The 21,835-nt window shown below is 39.6% G+C and overlaps 1 protein-coding gene across 7 annotated transcripts in view; it reads right to left on the minus strand.

Annotated features, from left to right (window-relative positions):
* Window positions 1-21,835, minus strand: part of Man1a (mannosidase 1, alpha) — a 171,832-nt gene that overhangs the window by 111,803 nt on the left and 38,194 nt on the right. For all 7 annotated transcript variants that reach the window (XR_001779471.2, XR_003948601.1, XM_006512568.3 and 4 more), the window contains 2 exons: window positions 14,111-14,207; window positions 9,127-9,242 (listed from right to left, as the gene is read on the minus strand). Coding sequence is in view for 4 of the 7 variants with exons in the window: in XM_006512568.3 (XP_006512631.1) it covers window positions 9,127-9,242; window positions 14,111-14,207 (213 nt within the window). In the remaining 3 variants the exon portion in view is untranslated. The remainder of the gene's footprint in view (window positions 1-9,126; window positions 9,243-14,110; window positions 14,208-21,835) is intronic.

Raw genomic sequence — 21,835 nt, forward strand, 5'->3', positions numbered from 1 at the left:
GCTCAAGGTCAGCGGCTATGACATTTCAGTTGCAGGGACAGAATCATCTAGGGAGATTGAGGCAAAGTCAGGATTGTTAGCTAAAGCCATCCAGGTTCCCAGTGATTAGAATGCCCTTGTCTTTGAAACACTTGCTCAGAGATACCACAGCATCACAATCCTTAACTCTCATCATCTCCTTGTGCTTGGAAAGCAGAACTGCACAGGAACAATGTTCCCGACCCCTGCCCAGGCAATTCTTTCTGCCTCATTTTTCCAAAGTTACATTATTTACAAACCTTAGTTTAAGCTCTCCTTAATATTCTAGGGTATATTATCTTTTAGGCCAGAGGATTGACATTTCGATACTTTGGATCATTCCTTACAGAACCTTAGGTGAAAAAAAAAGTGTTTTTTTTTGGGGGGGGGTGGATAAAATTTTATACTATAAGCAAATGGTTGCCAGTTATGAAAATTCTGGTCTGGGGCTAGGGAGATGGTTTAGTGGGTAAGGATGCTTGTTATACAAGTATTTGGACTTGAGTTTGAATCCCCACACCTGTGGGAAAAGGGTACGCATGGCCATTTGTGATTGTAAGTGCAGCACTGGAGGCTAAAGAAGGGAAGAGCATGGGAGCTTCATGTCCCTGGCCAGCCAGCCTAGCCAGGACAGCTGGCTGCTAACTGAGTGATAGACCTCTCAAGTGAATAAGGTAGAGAATTATAGAAAACAAACACACACACACACACACACACACACACACACACACACACACACAAACACACATACAAACACACACACAAGAACACACACACTACCATGTACACACATACATTAAAAATCTAATTAATTCACTAAAAATTCTGTTGTGAATTAGGAGGATTAGACTGGAGGCTGATCTGAGTGTGAGATCCTGGATAACTTATTTGCTGTCTCTCAACATCTGTTTTGGCACTGGTAAAAGACTGGTATGCACTTTGTACAAGGTACTCTGAACTCATGAATGTCAGGCAGAACACATACCTGGAGAAGTCACACATTCAGTAGACAGCTGTTGCCATCTGGATATTCTGTAGTACCTAGTGTATAGTCTTATGGAAGTCATAATTTGAGCAGTATATTCAGCCTTTTGTTCAAACTGAATGAACCTGCTAATATCAGACCAATTAGCAGCTATAGGTCGGACATGGCTGAAGATGTACTATACTCTTAACCAGATCTCAATTAGAGACTACTCTTTTGTTTTTCTTCTAGCATTGCTGTACAAAAATAAAACACATTCAAACAAATTCATGCATATGTTTAATGAAATAGGTGGTATAATTAAGTTGACATAAAAATATCAGGAGGTTGAGTACTGTAGGTCATTGAGAAAGAATGCTTTAGTTATGAGGCTTACTGAGTACCTGTGCTGGCTAGATTTATATCAACTTAACACAGGCTAGAACCATTCAAGAGAAGGAAAGCTCAGTTGAGAAAATGTCTGGATAAGATCAAGCTGTAGGCAAGCCTGTAGCGCATTTTCTTAATTAGTGATTGATGGGGGAGAGCCCAGCCGATTATGGGTGGTGCTATTCCTGGGCTGCTGGTCCTGGTTTCTATAAGAAAGCAGATTGAGCAAGCCATGAAGAGGAAACGAGGAAGGAGCATTCTTCCATGACCTCCGCACCACCTCCTGCTTCCAGGTTCATGCTCAGGTTGAATCTGAGGCATCAGTCAATAGACTGTGACGCAAGATATGTAAATCAAACAAACCCTTACCTCCTCAAGTTGCTTTTGGCCATGGTGTTTCATCACAGCAAGAGAAAACCCTGACAAGAATAGTGCCTATAACTTCTCAAGTTCTTGAATTCACTCTTTTTTCTTCTCCAATTTACAAGACATCTAAATTTATCAGATAAATTGACAAAGATTGCTAAAGTGGAAAAACATTAATTTTCTCTCCTAATCCTTAAATTAACATCTTGCTCCACTCCTGTCCTGGAAAAGGCTTCATCCTAACCAACACCCCATGAATCCTGGATAGGAAGACTCTAACACTAATCTGGTGACAAAAATAGTGACCCCTTCACCACCTTTTCTGAAATGAATGTCCGAAAGACTCGTACCAGGAGAGTCATCATTTTAAAGAGCACAGAGAAATTCCAGTTAGGTTACATTTTCATAAGCAACTCATCCTTCAAAATTACCCAAAGCATGATATCTATTAGATCCCACTCAGCAGAATCACAGGCTTGGCCAGGAAAATAAAAAGATATGACCATTCTAGAGCCAAGTCAGCTCCAGCTCCCATTTGTCTGGGAAATTGCAGAACCATATGCTTCCCCTAAGAAAGTAATTTATTTCATTGGGTCTCCAGGCCATAAGCTAGTTATTTATAATAAAGCTTGTTCAGACTTTAACTATTAGGATTCTACACAGCACTACATTTTCATTGAATTGAAAAGATCTTCTGAAAGAGAACATTTCCGAGGCCCCCAACACATATAGAGGAGAGCACTGTGTGGTCTGGCCTCAGTAGGAGAGGTTATACAGAGTCCTCGAGAGACTTGGGACCCCCGGGAAAGGGGAAGCTTGGTGGTGGGGGAACATCCTCTCAGAGATAGGAATGAAGTGAGGAATTGTGGTAGGGGGGACTGGGTGTAGGGACAATGGATTGTAAATGAATGAATGAATGAATCTGAAAAACAAAAAAAGAAAGAGAACATTTGATCCCTCAATTCAGGCAATCTCCTTTTACCAGCCCTTCCACCAAACTCTGTCAGCTTTCTATATAGAGATCTGTAAGCATAGCATTCTTGTACAATACACAACACACACACAAGTTTCTGTGACAGCTGCCCCACTGCATACCAACTCCATGACTGTGATCAGTAACAACTTTCCCACTATCATTCACTATAGTAATTACGTCCAGCAGCAATGCTACTGTACCCACACATATGATAACTACCCTGCCTTATATACAGGAAACCTTGCAATGCCTCTAGTTAAAGAATAGCCTACAAGCCCAGCCTGTGTTTCCCAGTAATATACTCCTCCTGAAAGAATGCTTTTCCAGAATGTATGTTGCTTCACATCTCAGGGATTCGCAGTAAGTAAAAGTTAATCTATTAAAGTGTAGTCGCATCTGCTGTGAGTGTGTGCCCCCAGCTCTTAGCTTCATAAACAGCAGAATGCATTTCTTAAGACTGTTAGCAGTGTTTAAACTACTAAAGCTACAGAGAAAGGCAAGTAGCTGTGTTGCCTATGTTAGTAGGCTGGTTTTGCTATGAAGGTTCAGAAAGGGTCCAAGTGGCAACTCAGATTTATCAGGAATCATCACTAGAAAGGGTGGGTTGGGGAGCAGGGTGGGGGGAGGGTATAGGGGACTTTGGGGATAACACTTAAAATGTAAATGAATAAAATATCTAATTAAAAAGAAAAGTGGAAAAAGAAAGAAAGAAAGACAAGGTCCTCTCAGAGCCCTAACTCTTGGTCCTGTGATCCTCAGCAGCAGAGGGCAAATATCCCATCACCCTATTCAGCAGGATAATACATTAGTGGTCTGGACCAATCAGGATTTAATGCTGCTTATAAACAAACTTTCTAGAACCAAAATTAAGAAAAATGTCCTTTCTTTCATGCTTCATGGCATGGAACGGTGGGGCAGGTTAGTTAAATGGTCATTCAGCCGTGTGAGAAGCCATGGGGCTGAAGTGGACTCACAGTCGTCCCAGAGGACTGCACAGCTTGTTTGGCTTACATACTTAAATGAACATGGTTATAGTATATCTTTAAGTAAAACAAAACAAAACCACAAACAAACAAACAAATGCAAAACACCAAAAAAAAATCACCTTTCTGCCAACACCTTTATCACATAAAATATACTGGATTTATTATATATTGTGCACAACCCTGGCAATTTGCTGAACTTCTCAGCATCAGTGTTAGTGTAGAGCAAAATAACTTACTCCATTCTTGTCTTTCCCAATGAAAGCCCCACCTCGCACAGCGAGTACTACTTCTCTACAGTGCACAAAGCCGGTGTAAGAACACAGTTCATCTAGCTTTTGTGTTCACAGAGACATTGTATAAGGAACTGCTACCCAGAGAAAATGTCCATCTCTATAAAATTTGCTACTAAAGATAATTTTTAGTGCTTTCTAATTAATACAGTATGTTTCCGAAGCGCTACGGAGAAGTTCAAAATTGAATTGAATTAGCACTCACTCAGAAACATGTTCCCGTTCCAGTAGCCACCACAAACATGCTTGAAAGCAGGTTCATGTTGTGTAAAAATGACCAATTGCACAGGTGCCAATGCAGTCTGTAAGCAGGCTTCCCAGCTCAGCCCACATTCAGTCAGGAAGTAGGCTGAGCCAGGCATCTTCTCTGTTTCATTAGCACTGACTGAATTCTTACTAAATGATTAGCACTGGAATATGAAGATTACATGTCTAAGTCAGATTCTTAGGACGTGTGTGTATTTCTCAATTTTTTGTATTTCCTCACCATGAAAAAAACAGGGCAAATGAAGTAGTCATATCGTGTTTATTATATCTCCTGTTTGCTGTGCAGCCTTGGGAAGATTACTTAACTGTGTATATCTATAAAAGCAAAACAAACAAACAAACAAACAAACCCCAACAACAACAAAACACCATCTGCCCTCCAGAAGAGATTGAAATAACCTATGCAAAACACCAACCAGCATCAATCAATCAATCAATCAATCAATCATCAGGTGTTAACCAGGTACAGCCCCTCTGGCCTGTCTGCCTTTCTAATTGTCTTCCTAAGGTAACCAAGTTGAAGGGAAGATGTCCATTTTTCCAGTTAGAGAAGCACCTGAAGTGTAAGTCGCTGGTCCTTAGCAAGAGCTTGGTACATAATTAGCATATGAATGAATGGATGGGAATAAATGACAGCCTAGATTCTTTCATCCTGGGCTTACACTGAATTGAAATCAAGAAGCTCATCAGAGTCTATTCTAATAGTGTTCAGTCTCACCTGTATGCCTCTTTGATGCCTAGGCTGAATACAGCTCCACCAAAGCAGCCCCTGCTCTTACTCCCTAAGTCATATGAACCCAATGATTTTAGATGCTTGAATTTTGCGTTACCAAGTGAATCAACTTGCTATGCTTTAGTGAATGGCAGTATAAACCCATTGAAAAGCATTTGGTAAAGTAAATTTTAAGTGCTATAAACTGAGTATTTTGCATGGGCACACATTTATTCTCAACTTTAGGACTACACTTAGAGATGCTAGGATTAAACCCCAGCAATCGTGTTTCTGTCTCAGCTCTATTTCTTCTTCCTGTGCAGTCACACTGGATGCATTTGTATGCATTAACTTAAAAACAAACCCAACAAAACAAGGAACTCTTGGACTTCCAGTTAAAATGCATTATAAGGAAGAGGTGTTAGCTTAAATGCAGGCCATGTTGTGTCCTCGAGGCTAGACTATTACATGTTATCTCTAAAAACGAAATTCTGTTTTTTTTCTATTTCAGGTAAAGCTTACTTTCTTCTCCCCTCCCATGAATGCAAAATTAAATTAAATTCTCAAAGTTTTCTGAAGGAAAAAAAAATCAAGCGGTTGTTGAAGCAATCACTTGAAGCTCTCACGTGTGGCTTATAAAAGTAACGAGAAAACATTGTGCTAAAGACCCATATCATTCAGTGACAAGAAGGAAAAATAATTCCTATGCCTTTCCTGAGCTTATGTGTTACTCTTTTTAACAAGAGAAGCTCTAACTCTGTATTACTGATACATGTGTCATAACAAAACACAAATGTCTTACATAGACCAAGTTGGCTAAAGCTGGCCTGGAACTTCTGATCCTCCTGCCTCTACCTTCTGAGTGCTAGGATTAGCAGGCATGTGCCACTACATTCATTTGTATGGTGCTGGGGATTTAGCCTAGATTGTGTGCATGCTAAGCAAGCACGTTACCAACTGAGCTACACTTTCACCCTGATAGCATATTTTTTTAATGGGGAAATACGGTAATTTTGATGAAGAGGCTCAGTAATTGTTTCAAGTCACTCCATGCTGTGAATAGTATAATAAGGCTGAGGAGAAGGTCAGTGGGCAAAGCATTTGCTTTGCAAGCATGAGGACCTGAGTTCAAAGGCAAGCACCATAGAAGAAGCTGGGCAGAGGTGCATATGCCTAATCCCAGAATCCTTGGTATGTGTGGGCAGGTGGGCTGGGGTGGGAGCAGGATCCCAGGAGTTTGCTGGTCAGGTAGCATAGCCAAAATGGCAAGCCTCCAGCTCAATGAGAGTTCTTGTCTCAAGGAAATGAGGTGGAATGTGATAGAGGAAGACACTCAGGGTCCTGATACAGCTTCTCTTGTGTGAATCCCCAAACATACACAATACCTACTACACACACACACACACACACACACACACACACACACACAAGTGGCATGGGGGAAAGATAGATAGATAGATAGATAGATAGATAGATAGATAAATAAAATAATAAACAGAAATTTGAGACACATGGCTACAATTTGTAGAAGAACGTTTGAAAAGCATAGCCAGATTATCAATAGATGTTTATATCAAGGCACTAAAACATATGTTTTTAGTTTAAAATTTAAACCTTTAAAAATCAGCCTCTTAACAGACATTTAGTGATAGCTTGCTCCTTTACAAAGGAGGCGAAGTGACACAGTTTCTTGGCTTCTACATAAGTTTATATTCCTTATTTAGATTCATTTTGCTTCTCAAGGGTTCCTGTAGCCCGCAAAAATTCTATTTTCACCTAATTAGTGGCCCAAGGCCACCATTCAAACTTCTACTACAGTGATGTTTAACTATTACCGTGAGAGGTCTCTGCATTTAGTTATGAAAAATACAATAGTTCCCACACTCCAAGTCTCTTCATTCCTTACATTCAGAGGAAAGAACTGCTGTGGGATTAGAAGAGGTTTGGGACAACACAGCATGTATCAGACAGACCAACCCAAGAATCAGAAAATGGGCCCGGGACTACTCATAGGTCTAGCGCTATTAAAGTTTCTAGGTGTAGAAGATATATTGCCATAGTTGAAAGATGAGTGTGTGCGGGAGGTAGCTGGAGTCATTCCTAGCAATAAACATTGCCCAGACAATGCTCAGTGCACTAAGCAAGCACATGCAAGACCCTGGATTTGATAGCTAGCGCCACAAAAGCAATCAATCAATCAATCAATCAATCAAGCAAGCAAGCAAGCAATAAGCAAGCAAGCAAACAAAGACCAAGTATTACTAAAGGAATAATCATAAAAAGGGAACATTTTATACGCTAATTTTTCATTTTTATCTCCATTTATATGAGCAGAACTACCACATAACGTCCCATATCACAACTCTGTACATTTGCACCACCAGCTCTTTATACCCACTTTTCCTCAACATTTAAATAATAACATGGGGCTGGAGAGTAGCTCAGCATTTAAGAACACTGGTTCTTGCAAAGGATCAAGGATTGTTCCTCATACCCATATAGTATGTCACAACCATCGATACCTCTAGTTCCAAGGGACCCAACTGCTTGTTTTGACCATCTCTGGGCACCAGGCATGCACATAGTACATGGGCATATATGCATGTAAGTAAAACATTCATACATGTTAAAATAAATAAATCTAAAAAATTAAAACACCTTGTCATATTGGTCTCCAAAATTCTGAAGTATTGGGATATTATCTCTCTGGTATTCTAGAATCAGTTTCCAGAAAAATTAGGCATAAACTTTCTGTCCATAAAGCCTTCTAAATATAGCATGCATAGCATCTAATCAAAGAAGGAAGAATGAAATATTAAAACTTGCAATTTATAAATCTTTTAAATTCAGAGTGATAGATAAAGACACATTTTTACTAATCTTTAATGCTCTAGCTAACACTGATGTCCAGTTTCCATGGGAACAAAGGAGTGACAAAGCAGCAGGGTGGGAAGCAGTCTTCTCTTCCTCCATCCCACTTCAACATGTAGTATGCTCCTTGTGGGGATTCACAGATACTAGTCCTTGGCTGTGGAGAGTCACAGATACCAGTGAACACTTCTAGCTAGACAAGAGGCTTGCAAAGATTTCTGCAAAGTAATCTCAAATTTAAAATAATACCAATAATACAGCCATAAGTTAAGGACTTTTAAAAAGTCAGGGCTGACGTCCTTCCTTTTCCTTAGATTAAGTTCCTTGCCAACATCCCTATGAGGGAAAACAGTGGCTGTCCAGTCAGATCCAAGGAGACACAGTCCTTTCTAGCCAAGGGTCATCAAACACTTGAGCCATCTCCCTTTATCATCGTGTTCCCTCAGAGTACATTAGGTCTCAGGATATTTGCCAAGAAGGTACATATACAAAGAAATTGAAAACTTATTTATGCACACACATCTAGATGTTAGTGGTTTGAACAGTGTTTGAAGCCTGAGTTAAGTGACAGTGGCTGCTGATGCCTTGTACCATGTCAGGATTAAGCACCGGGCACACAGCCCAGTGACAGAGTCATGGCTCCAGCATACAGCCAGCCATATGCACTGGAGAAAACCTTAGAGGCTTCAATATCCACCTCACAGGGTTGCTACAGTATTTTGAACAAGAGGATTTGAGAATGTAGACAACTTTAAATATTTATTTCTTTTGATGTGATTCGCCCTCAATTTAGCAAAAAGGATATATGCTGTGCACAATAACTGAACAGGCATAGAGCTTAAGAGTGTTTGTTCTCTGTAGAGGTTCATCATTCAAAGCTGTAAAGAGCACTTAGTAAAGTGCTTGCCTTTCAAGCAGGAGAACCTGAGTTTGACCCCCAGCACCCAAGTCAACAAGCTGGGTGTGGTGGCCTTTATGTGTAATCCCCGTGTGCAGAGCCGGGAACAGACAGATCCTTGGGTTTCCTGGCTAGCTAGCCTAAGGTGGCAAGTTCTAGGCAGTAAGAGACCCTGCCTCAAAAACTATAGGAAGAAAAAGAAAAGTGAGCCAGCCTGGATGAATTATAGCCAATGACCACTACCCTCTATTTCCCTTATGTACACATACACATTTAAAAAGTTGAATTTGCTTCTATTAGCACAGATTAGGATAAACAGTGAGTCTCATATATGGATATGATAGAGAGAAGCTAAAACCAAAGGACTCCATGAGAAGCTTGAACTTACCACATTAAAATCTAAATATTTTTTAATCCACGATTTAGCTTCTTGAAATTCAGTCTTCATGCCCATAATGAAAAGGGTATCCAGGGCATCTACTATTGTAGCTCCTTTGATGTTGCCTGAAAAATACCAAAGATATCATTTCAATATATATGTATATATATACATATGTCCATATGTATATGGAAATGTCTAGAAAATATGTGACCATACCTAGAAAAAACTGAGCATAATCCTCAACTTATTAATGAACAGTAATACTGAATAGAGTATTATTTTCTTCCAAAAAATAAAATATAAAAATACACCACATCAAACAATATTTTTTTCTCACAGGTTACAGGCTATGAACACTAATCTTTAACATTTGCTCCAAGTTGTACAAGCTAAACCTCTTGGAAACTTCATTTGTGATTGCATTCTCCAACAAGAAAAGAAAGAATAAGCCTGAAGCAAAGGGGCAGTTGTCATTAATTTTTGTGTAGCTGCGCTGGAGTGTGCCTATGTGAAGTTTGCTAAATGTAGAATTATCACCATGCCTGGCTCTTTTTTAAATCATTGCAGTAGTCGCCCTTTATCTGCAGGCAATATGTTCCAAGAACCCTGGGAGATGCCTGCAGCAGCAGATAGCACTGAACCTCATATATACCATCATTTTTCTGAAGCATAAATACATTTAATGCCTTTCCCGTCTCAACACTTAAGCACTGCGGCCATAACTTTTGCAGTCTGATGTGGGACTACAAAACCAATGCAGATTTCCTTTTCCTTCTTTCCAGTTCCATGGACAGAAAATTCATTTGACTGTAGCTCTGAGCGACCTTAACTTATGATTCTCCCCTGCCTCTTTTTCCATGTTAAGTTGAATATCAAGTACTTTCACTGTTAAAGGAAATATTTCTGGCTCCTCTTTGGCACTCCCAAAGTCTCAGCATGGTCCTCTTGCACTTTCAAACCATTAGTGAAATAAGAATGACTCGGGTACAAGAAATGAAACACCAAGAGATATGGGAGCAAAATGGGTACCAAATGACTGACAAGGTAGGTAACACATCATGTGGATGCTGGGATGAGTCACATCCAGGGCAAGACAGGGCAGGAAGTGACCATAATCTCAGGATATTACTCAGGATTATGTACTGTTTAATGCATAAAGGTTATTTTCAGACTCTTCGTCAATATCTTTTTAGACCGCAGTTGGCCACAGGTGACTAAAATCCAGAAAAACAAAAGCATGGGTAAGTAGGAGGAGCTCTGTATTTTGACATGAAATCCCCACTGTGTATGAGAGTATGACTCATCCCAACTCCTTTCTCTTGCTTAGTCAGGCCCAGGTTCTGTTTATTCCCTCTGAGCTCTCACTGCATGGAGATTCTATACCTCTCAGGCTAGTATCCCTCTCTGCCATCCTTTAGTCGACACATCTCCTTAGAAGAGAGACATTATGGGTTGTTTATTCCACACTATGCCCCTGTATGACAGTAGTAGTGTATTCAGCGCCTGGCTACTGCATTTAGTCAGTGCAGATCCATAAATAGAAATGGAACACACTTCAGTGCACATACTGTTCAAATAATAAGTGGAGAAATTATCTTTAGGAAGCTAGAAGTAATGCAACATTAAAATATTCTACTTTCTAAATCAGAGTAAATTTAAATCTTACATAATGATAAGGACATGGAAGGCAGAAAAGTTTTAGTGTCGTTGTTTATTCTCATCCAGTGTTCTAAAAAAAATTACAGGGTTTGTTTTTGAGACGAAACTATGTTGTCAAGAGAAACACTAGAGGGAATGTTTCCAGGTCACATTTAGAAACACGATAGCAGGTTCATGTGCTCATTGATCTCTAATACCTCAGCCATTAAAAGCTTCTTTCTTATACTTTATCTTTATACTTAATATAACTGATCAGACATAAATGGTTCCTTTTGAGGAGCAATTCTGTCAAGACACTAGCTCTGCTTTCTTCTTTAAGTGCCACTTAGCTCCTGGGGTCCGGTCTCATGTTTGTTAGCATCATGTTAGCCTAAGGGAGGAGCCCGGTTTCCTTTCCCTGGCAAATAGGTGAGAGTTTCAAGTAACTGGAAAGAAGCAGCCAGGAGACAGTGGCATTGGTGCTGAAGGCCCCCCCCCCCCCAGCTGCTAATGCCTGGCAGAGAGGAGGCTCACAGTGCAGACTGTCCTCCCTTCTGATAGCCTGCTCTTAGGGACCAAATCTGAATAAGCCACTGAAGAAAAAAAATACATAAATAAAATAACCACCACCAACAACCAGGGTGAAGACAGACAAATTGTTCCTTTCTTCTGTGGTCTGCTGAAAGCATACAGAGGTTGACATACTCCTTACAGACAAAGACTTTCGTTCAGATGTGTCTAAAGAAGCCAATGAAAAGTTTTCCTCACCTTCAAACCTGAGACGTTTTAATTTTTGCACTAAGTCCCAAGTGTTGATTTTATTATACAAGAAAATCCCCTGTAGCCTATTCTAATTTGATACCATTTGATTATTAACAACTCACTCTGCTATATTAATATTTAAAGCCATTTTGGGGTAAAATATATGTATTTATATTGGTTATAAAAAGTGTTTTGTTTGTTTTTTTAACTAATAGATCCAGTAGAAACTGTATAAACAAAAAGACTTGGTATGTTTTTAAAGTTTCATTATTAAAACTACTGGTCTATTTAGCAGAGAACCAAGAAATCTATTCAATGATGATTATGGCAAATTAACATATAACTGAGTTATCCGATCACCCTTCACAAAGACAAAAGTAAAAATTATGTCATTTTAAAAAAATTATTTATTTATTTATTTATTTTGTTTGTGCAGTTGTTTTGCCTTCATGTGTGTCTGTGAATCACATGTGTGCAGTGGCTGTGGAGGCCAGAAGGAGGCATCAGATCCATTGGAGGTTAGAGACAACTGTAATTCCCAGCTATGTAGGTGCTGGGAATCAAAGCCAGGTCCTCTCCAAGAGCTAAGCCATCTATCCAGCCCAGATTCAGGTTTATTAAATGTTATAATAGTAAACATTACAACGATAATGACCTCTGATTTACCATGAACTTTCAGTTTCTCTCTTAAACTTGCACCCATCCTCTTTCACGGAACCTGGTCATTGAGTACTGAGACACTACTCTACTTATGTCTGAAGTCACTTCTGCTGCAGGCAGTGCCAGCTTAAGCTCCCTGTCTTGGAACTGAATCATCAGGATAGCCTCTTCCACTCAATCTTCCCTGGGACGCCCTTCTCCCTTCCTGACACCCCAATGGCTCCTAGAACCCCATGTGTCCACTGAACCACCCCATGCTTTGACAATTCAGTTTACCCCCCCCCACACACACACACACATTGCATACACAGGTGGCTGCACTAGATAATCAACTCTTGCAAAGACTTGGATTATGTCCCTTAGCAGCAGCGTCAGAACCGGAGCTAAATTCATAAAAAGTCCTAAGGAGACAGAAAAGTGTGGTACCAGGACCAGGAACGTGCAGTCTAATGTCACTAACACTGAAGTCCATATTTCTGAGGAACATCTTCTCCATGTTTTGTTTTGTTTTGTTTTGGTACATAAAAATGAGATTAAATGACATGTTGCTGAGTGGAACTTTATGATATTTGTTCCGTAAGTGTGACCAAAAATTGCTGTTTGTTATGAGAACTGGTATCATTTAACATGTTGAGTTGTGGTACAGAAGGGCGTGCTGTTGAGGTCAACGGTCACAGAATACTTCTTTTTCAGAACCCCATTACTTACAGTTACAATTTTGAGAGCTAGAAAGAAAGCAAGCCCAGTAGGAGGGGCCCTGAGGAGGTCTTGGCTCAAGGGAATCCATCAACATTTCTGTTGGTTTCCTTCTTTCCACAGGAGGAACATTATTAGTACTCATAGGACCAACCACAGAGTGTTGCTGTGAGCACCAAGCCTAGTACAGCAAAGAGCAGATAAATGGAAGCAGAAACAGCTGGCCTAATCCACACGCCTTGTTTTCCACTGAACAAACAGCAAAGAGCTACATCCCAAACTGAGTTACAGAAGGGGGTCACTAGAGCCCACTGCCCCAGCCAGCTTATTCATAAAGAAACAGATTTATACAACAGGAACATACAAGAATTACCAGGGAACTGTTGGGTCCCTGCTGGGGCAACTCCATCCCTGGAAGTCAGCCCTGGATATCAGTTATACGGGTCTCTCTGACAATAGAGCTGGGGTTGTTTCTAAAAGATGCATTATATACAATTTTTTCCATAGTGCCAGCAAGGGTTCAAGGTTCCTAGCAACATGGAGATCCTGCCGAATCACAGAACCTCGCAAGCTTTCTAGCCATCAATAAGTTTAGGGAACTCAGAGAAAAAGATACTGTCAGTAAAAATCCAGGAGTGGTAGTTCACAGCTAGGCTCTCTAGGAAGGTGTGGTAATTTGAATGAGAATGAGCCCCATTTAGACATATAGTTGAATAAATGGACCATAGGTGGTAGAACTAGGTGGGAAGGATTATGAGGTTTGTCTCTTACTGGGGTAGGCTCCCTTTGTTTCCTAACCCAGGCCATTACTAGTTAGTCTTTCTCTGCCACCTATTTGTGGATAAGAATATAAGTTCTCAGCTACTACTCCAGTGTCATGCCTGCCTGCCTGATGCCATGCTCCCCACCATGATGGTGCTCCCCACCATGATGATGCTCCCCACCATGATGATGCTCCCTACCATGATGATGCTCCCTACCATGATGGTCATGGACTCACCTTCTAAAACTATTAGCCCCCATTATGCTCTTTATTCTATAAGTAACTCTTTACAGCAATAGAAAAGTAGGTATGGCAGAAGTTTTAAGTCAGGAGGAATGCCATGAGTTCAAGGACAGCCAGCTATGTGCTCAATTCTAAGCCAGCAAGGGCTACAGAATAAGACCTTGTCTCAAAAACCAAAAGCAAAACCAAACCAAACCAAACTCTTAAATTGAAGCACGTTGTACTCACCAAACAAACTGCTTGAATGGCCTTCTTTTGATATAGGTTTCAGTTCGTTCAAGCCCCACGCATAGCGTTTATAATTATTCCAAGCATGGGTCATCATCTGTGTGGAGATAAAAACGAGATTACAGTTTGAACTGGGATGTTTTTAATACAAGATACATCATATACTTTGGCTTTGAAGGTTACAGCATTAAAACTCAATGCTTAGTGTGAAAGGCTGACCATTAATTAAGAGGATGATGGTATAAATTAGGGCAGATATGAACAGAACACATGCATTACATCATTATCCTTACAAATACAAATTTTCCTTTTTGGAATCCATTTAATCATATATATATATATATATATATATATATATATATATATACATATATATATATCTATCTTTAAAGTCAGTCCTCGACAACAGAAATGTTATATTACAACGATGAGTCATTCCTATATCTATTTCACTTTCATAAAAGATTAGATCTGGAAACTATAAATTCATATTTTTGTACGAGGTCCTTCCTATTTTGTTTACACAGACAAATATTCAAGGCTATCACCTTAAATTTGTCAGTGTTTTTTGACCAAGAAATATGAAAAAGTACTTTGAAATAGGTACAGGAAAAAATCTGAAAATCTACAGTTATGTCATTAGTTTGAAAACCTTTCATGTATTATAATCCATCTTTACTAAAATGTATATATTTGTACACACATATGTTAACTGGGGATAGATCCTAGCTATTTGCAAATTAAAGACCAATAAAGACATTTTTAAAATATAACCAGCTGTCCCATAAGTTGATTGACTAAAACATCTTATGACTCAAAGACTATGTGTAACAACTACTATGCTAAGGGCTGAGAATTGGACCCAGGGCTTTGCACGGAAGAGACAGGCACTCCTTCACCCACCCATTTTCTGGATCCCTTACTTTTTATTTTGAGACAGGATCTCATTAAGTTGCACTGAACTTGAACCCACCACGTAGCCCAGGCAGGACTCACAGTCCTCTCCAATCAGCCTCCTAAATTGGTAGGATTAGAGTCCTATGCTACCAGGCCTGGATTATAATTATTTTATATAGTTTTGAAAGAGCTAAGGACCCCTTAATTATCAAAAGCCTACTCATGTCATTATCTTATAGTAAGAGTCATCAATATATTGACAGGATATGAAAATGATCCCACCTGGTTCCAAATTTTATAAGATCGTTTAAAAATATCACACTCAGGGCTAGCAATACAGCTTATCTGTTAAGAGGACTAATTACTCTTGCAGAGAACCCAGGCTCAGCTCCCAGCAGTAACATAGTAGGTCACAACTATCCACAACTCCATTTCCAGGGGACCTGATAGACATACATATATTAACGGAAAACACACACATAGGATAAAATGAAATGAAATGAAATGAAATAAATCTAAACATGCTTTTATACAATAACTCCTAAAACTATAGGTGCCATTCAAGGGCTAGCTATGAAAAGTCTTCAGTATGGTCAACCTGAGTCAAAACAGTCTAATCTTGTCCGTGAACCCAATAACAAGTACCTTCATTTACCTGTTTTCTGCCTTATTTTTTCACTCTTACCATGTTAATGTACTAGGAACAACTACCAAGAACCTCTATGTTCTTCTGCAAACACTAGTTAAAATGTTTCCCTTCAGCACAGTGCCCCATTTTTGCCAGAACCCTTTCAAACATATCCTCAAACCATATTGGTTTGATAGATAAGGAGACTGACGCGCAGAACTTAAAACCAAAATAAAACTTGACTCAGAGTGATGACATTACAGCCAAGGATCCAGCATGCCTGTGCACACTGGCCTGGCTCCAAAGCCTGAGGGCAGGAAGCAGCATACTTCATCACTTCCCTCTAAAGTGTCTGTAACAGAATACTCCTTTCAAGTAGCAGCCTGGATCTTCCAGCAATTAGGAAATGTGTCTAGGGTAATGTTTTCAAGGCTTTCCCTGTAGAGATGAACCTCATAGGCAGGTGCAAAGGACTTGAGGTGACTGGACTTCTGCCCAGGATGCCAACTGACACACAAATGAGTTGGCTTCTGAGAAACTCCCGCTCGCTGCTTATCTAAAAAAATCAATGTCACAACTTCTCATATGGCTCCTGGTTGGCTTCTAGAAGCATGGCTTGTGTCTTTGCACCTAGCCCACCGCCTGACAAATGATACGCAGTCGTGTGTTCATAAATGTTAAGCCTATGTCAAAAGTCATGTGTGTGCACATCACAGAAACTAGAAACCAACGGGCTCCGGAAAGAACAGGTACAGGAAATCCACAAGACACCTTGAGATGGTATCTAGTTTTATTTCTTTAGTTATCCACCCTCCATCAAATGCATTTTTTTTTTTTTGCTAAACTCTTCATTTTATGAATTTCCAAATAGACTTTAAAACTTCAGGAGCTTTGAAATACACTCATAAAAACAAATAAAAAAGGTTAAAGTTATTAATTGCTTCAATTATAACTGAATGATAACTAGTACTATCAATGGCTTAAAAATAGCATATAGCTATGGGCCTTGAATTCCTGATCTTTCCAACACTTTTATCATGAATGGGTGTTGGATCTTGTCAAATGCTTTTTCTGCATCTAACGAGATGATCATGTGGTTTTTGTCTTTGAGTTTGTTTATATAGTGGATTACATTGATGAATTTTCATATATTAAACCATCCCTGCATCCCTGGAATAAAACCTACTTGGTCAGGATGGATGATTGCTTTAATGTGTTCTTGGATTCGGTTAGCGAGAATTTTATTGAGGATTTTTGCATCGATATTCATAAGAGAAATTGGTCTGAAGTTCTCTATCTTTGTTGGGTCTTTCTGTGGTTTAGGTATCAGAGTAATAGTGGATTCATAAAATGAGTTGGGTAGAGTACCTTCTACCTCTATTTTGTGAAATAGTTTGTGCAGAACTGGAATTAGATTTTCTTTGAAGGTCTGATAGAACTCTGCACTAAACCCGTCTGGTCCTGGGCTTTTTTTGGCTGGGAGACTATTGATAACTGCTTCTATTTCTTTAGGTGATATGGGACTGTTTAGATGGTCAACTTGATCCTGATTCAACTTTGGTACCTGGTATCTGTCTAGAAATTTGTCCATTTCGTCCAGGTTTTCCAGTTTTGTTGAGTATAGCCTTTTGTAGAAGGATCTGATGGTGTTTTGGATTTCTTCAGGATCTGTTGTTATGTCTCCCTTTTCATTTCTGATTTTGTTAATTAGGATTTTGTCCCTGTGCCTTAAATCATTTATACAATGTACAATAGCACATAATTCCCATAATTTCTATCTATCATCTATCTATCTATCTATCTATCTATCTATCTATCTATCTATCTATCTATCTATCTATCTACCAATGTATCTATTAGCTTTTGTTATTTGTTTTCCAAGGGAAGATGTGATATTAATTGCTTAGCTGGTGACATTTCATAAATTACTGCATGTTTCCCAGCATGATTTTCTCATCTCTTGAGATTTCAATGAGTTAAAGTTAGAAAAGAAGATAATAATGCAATTGAATGCCCTGAATGGACCAACATGAGTGCCTTCTGTTGTGTTCTATAAAGTGAAGGGAAACAACCATATTGTTGAAGGGCTCCAGGGTTGATCAACTGAGTTTGAGATAATCTGCCATAGTATAGCAAGATATAGGATATATTCATCCCCTGCTCCAATATATGTATGTATGTGTATACACACACACATAATGTGGCAGGGTATGAATGAATATCATAATCATGTTACTGGATTCCCAAGTCATACATAAAAATAAATTTGTTATTTTAGTTTTATGACTTATATAGATATATGAAAACACAAAAATGCTTGCCATTCTACAGTCTTGCCACACACAGCTGTGGGACCATGGGGACAAAGACATTCAGTCTCTCCAGACACAGTGTTATAGCACGCTGACAAGACATGAAGGTCACTTCTAAAATTTAACTGTCATCAGAGAAGCCAATGAATAGGATTGATCCCACCCTCTTCACAGGCCTTTTATTTTGCTTTGTAGACTTTTATATATTTAATTAGGGTTCTATAGTTAGGCATTCTAAGAAGTCGGATTAAAATTTGGCTAAATCAGAGGTTGATTAGGACTTCAAACCCAGTGCTGAAACCCTTGCAAGTAAAGAGGATAGAAGGCAAATGAGACTTGCATTTGCATTGGTGTAGAGAGCAGAGCTAGCACAGTGTACACATGGAAACAAAGGAATGACACAAACGTTGCAATAGCCATCCATTCTCCTGACCCAGAAAGGATGGACTGACGCATAACATATGCTAAAAAGCACTTACTTCTCCTTGACTCTGAGCTCATGAAAAAGGATTTCTCAATTTGTATTATTCTTTTTCAGTTGGCATCAGGGCTGAGTAATTAGGCAATGTCATTTATTGAGTGTCTGTTACTCCATGAATAATAAGTTGCTAAAGGACTCAAAGGGAAGCAGACAAGCCTATCTCTCCTATAATCTAACAGATAATGTGTGGAAGCTTAAGAGTCCCATACACATCCTCGATGGAAGTTTATAAGTACAGAACAATAGGACACTAAAGAGATGACATGGACAGCTCTATGGTGGCACTTAATAATTTGTTTTAAAGGCTGTGTCTTTCCAAGGACGCTGGAAAGACATTATTTTCCCAGGGCAATAGGTAGATTTCATAGCTGTGTCTTTGTTAGTGGAACTATCTTAGCAAATAATTCTGTATTTACATAATCTTAAGATTTTCATGATAGGCATCTTAAAAGTATCCTTTCAAAAACTCCCCCATTTTTGCCAGCCAGGCACTGTTCCTCTGCAATGCTTGTGATTTCAGTTCCACTTATAGTCTGTTCTATTCTGTACATTGCTTTTGGTTGTTTGCTTTGAGGCAGGGTCTAATTATTGTCTTAGCTGATTTAAAACTTGCAATGTAGACCAGGCTGGCCTCTAACTCAGAAAGATCTGCCTGTTTCTGGTATGTGCTATCACACCTGGCATCCCTTTGGAAATTTTGGTTGATCGTGGCACACCAAGAGATGCAGGGTCTGGTGCTTGATCTAAAGAGACAAAACTGTGGGGGAATCCACAAGGTTCTGAAGTGACTTCCTCTTGTAAGTCACTTACTTCTCAAGGGTGGGGCCAGGCTGAGCCAGCCACTTCTATCTGAGATAGTTTTTTGGGGAGACATTCTAAGAGAATCTGGAGGCCAGATACTGCTGTACAATCAGCAATGTACCAATACACAAAGAAAGGTCATAAAGTTGGGTTAACAAAGCCAGGGATAAAATGGAGGGTCTGGAGAGAAAGGAAGAGGAGGCTGAGAGACAGAACTAAGGTAAGCATTCGGTCCTATGTATGGTGTCCTTGTGAGCAGAGCACTTACAGAAGATGCTGCTGATTCCTGAATGTTGACAAAACATCTTCCTCTCTTCTTTGAGGTGTGGCATTTTTTTTCTTTTTTCTTTTTGTCCTAATGAGGCTATTTGTTTACTTCCCTTTGTGTTCTTACAAAAAAAAACCATGATCTTATTTTCAGGAGTGATAAACAAGGGCAGGTCATAGGCATTTCACAAACCAGATTCTTATGCCATTTTTGACAACACTGATGTACTGGAGTGGGGCAATTAATCTCTCGGGTTCCACTTTCTGCACCCATCAGATGTGAATGAACAAAAGCAGAGCTTCACTGGTTGTGATGGTTGAATGAAATCACGAACGTAAAGAACACAGAACCCAACACACCATGAGCACTTGATGTATTCTAAGCATTATAGTGATCTGTATTTAAAAAGAGAAATATATCTTTGTTCTTTCTAATCTCAAAGTTTCATAATTATTCTGAGTGCACAGACATAAAGGACGAATATACACGGGCCAGGTAAAACTGAACTGTGTCTGAGAGTTGTCTATACATATATGCATTTGAAAATGCACACAACAATTGGATATCCAAATGGCAGTGGAAGGAATTACAAAGACTGGGAATAGTCCTCTCTAGAGTAGGGCAATGTGGGACAGGAGGTGCGGAACCTCTAGCGACAGTCTTTAGTGTTCAGTCCCAATGATTTGTTTCCATGAAATCTTCATTGCTCCAGGTAAGCCTGTGGAGGGCATGTGTTCTAAGAGATTTCTGGCTCCTGATGTAGGAAAAAGCTATGAATACAAGATTTATAAGGAAGCACAAGTACTTAGAAAGGGTGTCTGGAGAGAACAAGTCTCATAGCATGAGGTCATCCAGAGGCTCAGGGTTAGAGGTCATCATCCGGAAGAAACAGGTTAAGTGAACTCCTTGGGGACAGGGGGTCTAAGGACGGCTAGGTCTGGTGTTTGTGGTGAGGATGGGAATCTCTGAACTAGAAAGCAGACCTCAGAACATCTCTTTAGTGCCACACAGCCTTACAAGTCAGAAACGGCGGTGGCTGTATGTTTTGCCCCACTGTGCTGCTTGCTGGTTTTTTTTTCCCTTTTTTTACTTACTTACTTAATTAATTAAATTTAGAAATGTAGTAGAAGGGTCTAAGGGGCTAAAATTGCTTGGTGTATTTAGAAAATAGTTAGACGTGTAAAAATTTCACTTTCATTCCAGTAGGATCTTGAACTAAGGGGCAACAGCATTATCAATAAATAAAGAGCAAGATTAAAGATTAAATTTGAAAAAGAAAAGAAAAGAAAAGAAAACAGTAAGCAGCACAGGGGACCAAAACATAACGCCACTCTTTCTGATTTGTAAGGCTGTGGCACTAAAGGGATGTTCTGGAGTGTGGTAAAATTCCTGTCCTTGTTCTAGAAATTGCATAGGGCTGTGGCTCAGATGCGGTCTAGGATAAGAGATCTATTTAACTTATCTATTGTTACAGCTAACACGACGTGCCAGTGTGGGCTGGTGGACGAGGTGGGTATGAACATTTTGGGTACTTGCACTCACAAGCCCTTGGAAACCAGATGATAACCACGGGTGTTTCATTTGTTTGTTTGTTGATATTGTTACTGAAGATAAGATCTCTCACTGGAATCCAGAGTTCACTGAGTAGGTGAGACTGACTGAACAGGGAGCACCAGGAATCCTTTCGTCCCCACCTCCCCAGTGCCGGGATTATGAATGCACACCATCACATCGTATCTTCTAAAGTGAGCCTTCTCTAGACTGAACTTAAGTCCTCATGTTTGCACAGCAAGTCTTTATGAGCTGAGCTCTTTTTCACACCCCGTTTTAAATTATGCTGAGGCTGATTCTTTGAAAACAAAACCAAAAACAAACCAAAAAAACCCCCACATAATTTAAAATCTTGCCAGTAGAAAACAAAACAAAACAAAACAAAAAATCAGGACTGTAATATCTCCCGAATTTTTCCAGAAATTACTTGCATTCCTTATAGAAATAATTTCCAGAATGTTCAGATACAACCTCAACAGGAAGTTATCTTTAAGGCATTGTGTCAATGTCTTCTCAGTCTTTGGTGAAAATGAGATGAGGAAAATGAAGAAAAATCTCCAGGGCAACTGGAGGGCATTAGTGCATAGCTGCCCTCGATTTACTCACACCACAGAAAGGAATTTCTAGATAAGGAAGCAAGAGGCAGCAATCCAGCCAGCCCTCCTGTTTATCCTTTCCCCAATATCTCTCTGCCAAGGCTTATCAAGCAGAAGAGGTATCAGCAAGCAGGAGACTGGGTGCCGAGGCAGAGTCTTCACAGATAAACTCAGAGCGGGCGGGATGTGCA

This window comes from Mus musculus, chromosome 10 (genome assembly GCF_000001635.26).
Source record: "Mus musculus strain C57BL/6J chromosome 10, GRCm38.p6 C57BL/6J".
NCBI classification, from domain to species: domain Eukaryota; kingdom Metazoa; phylum Chordata; class Mammalia; order Rodentia; family Muridae; genus Mus; species Mus musculus.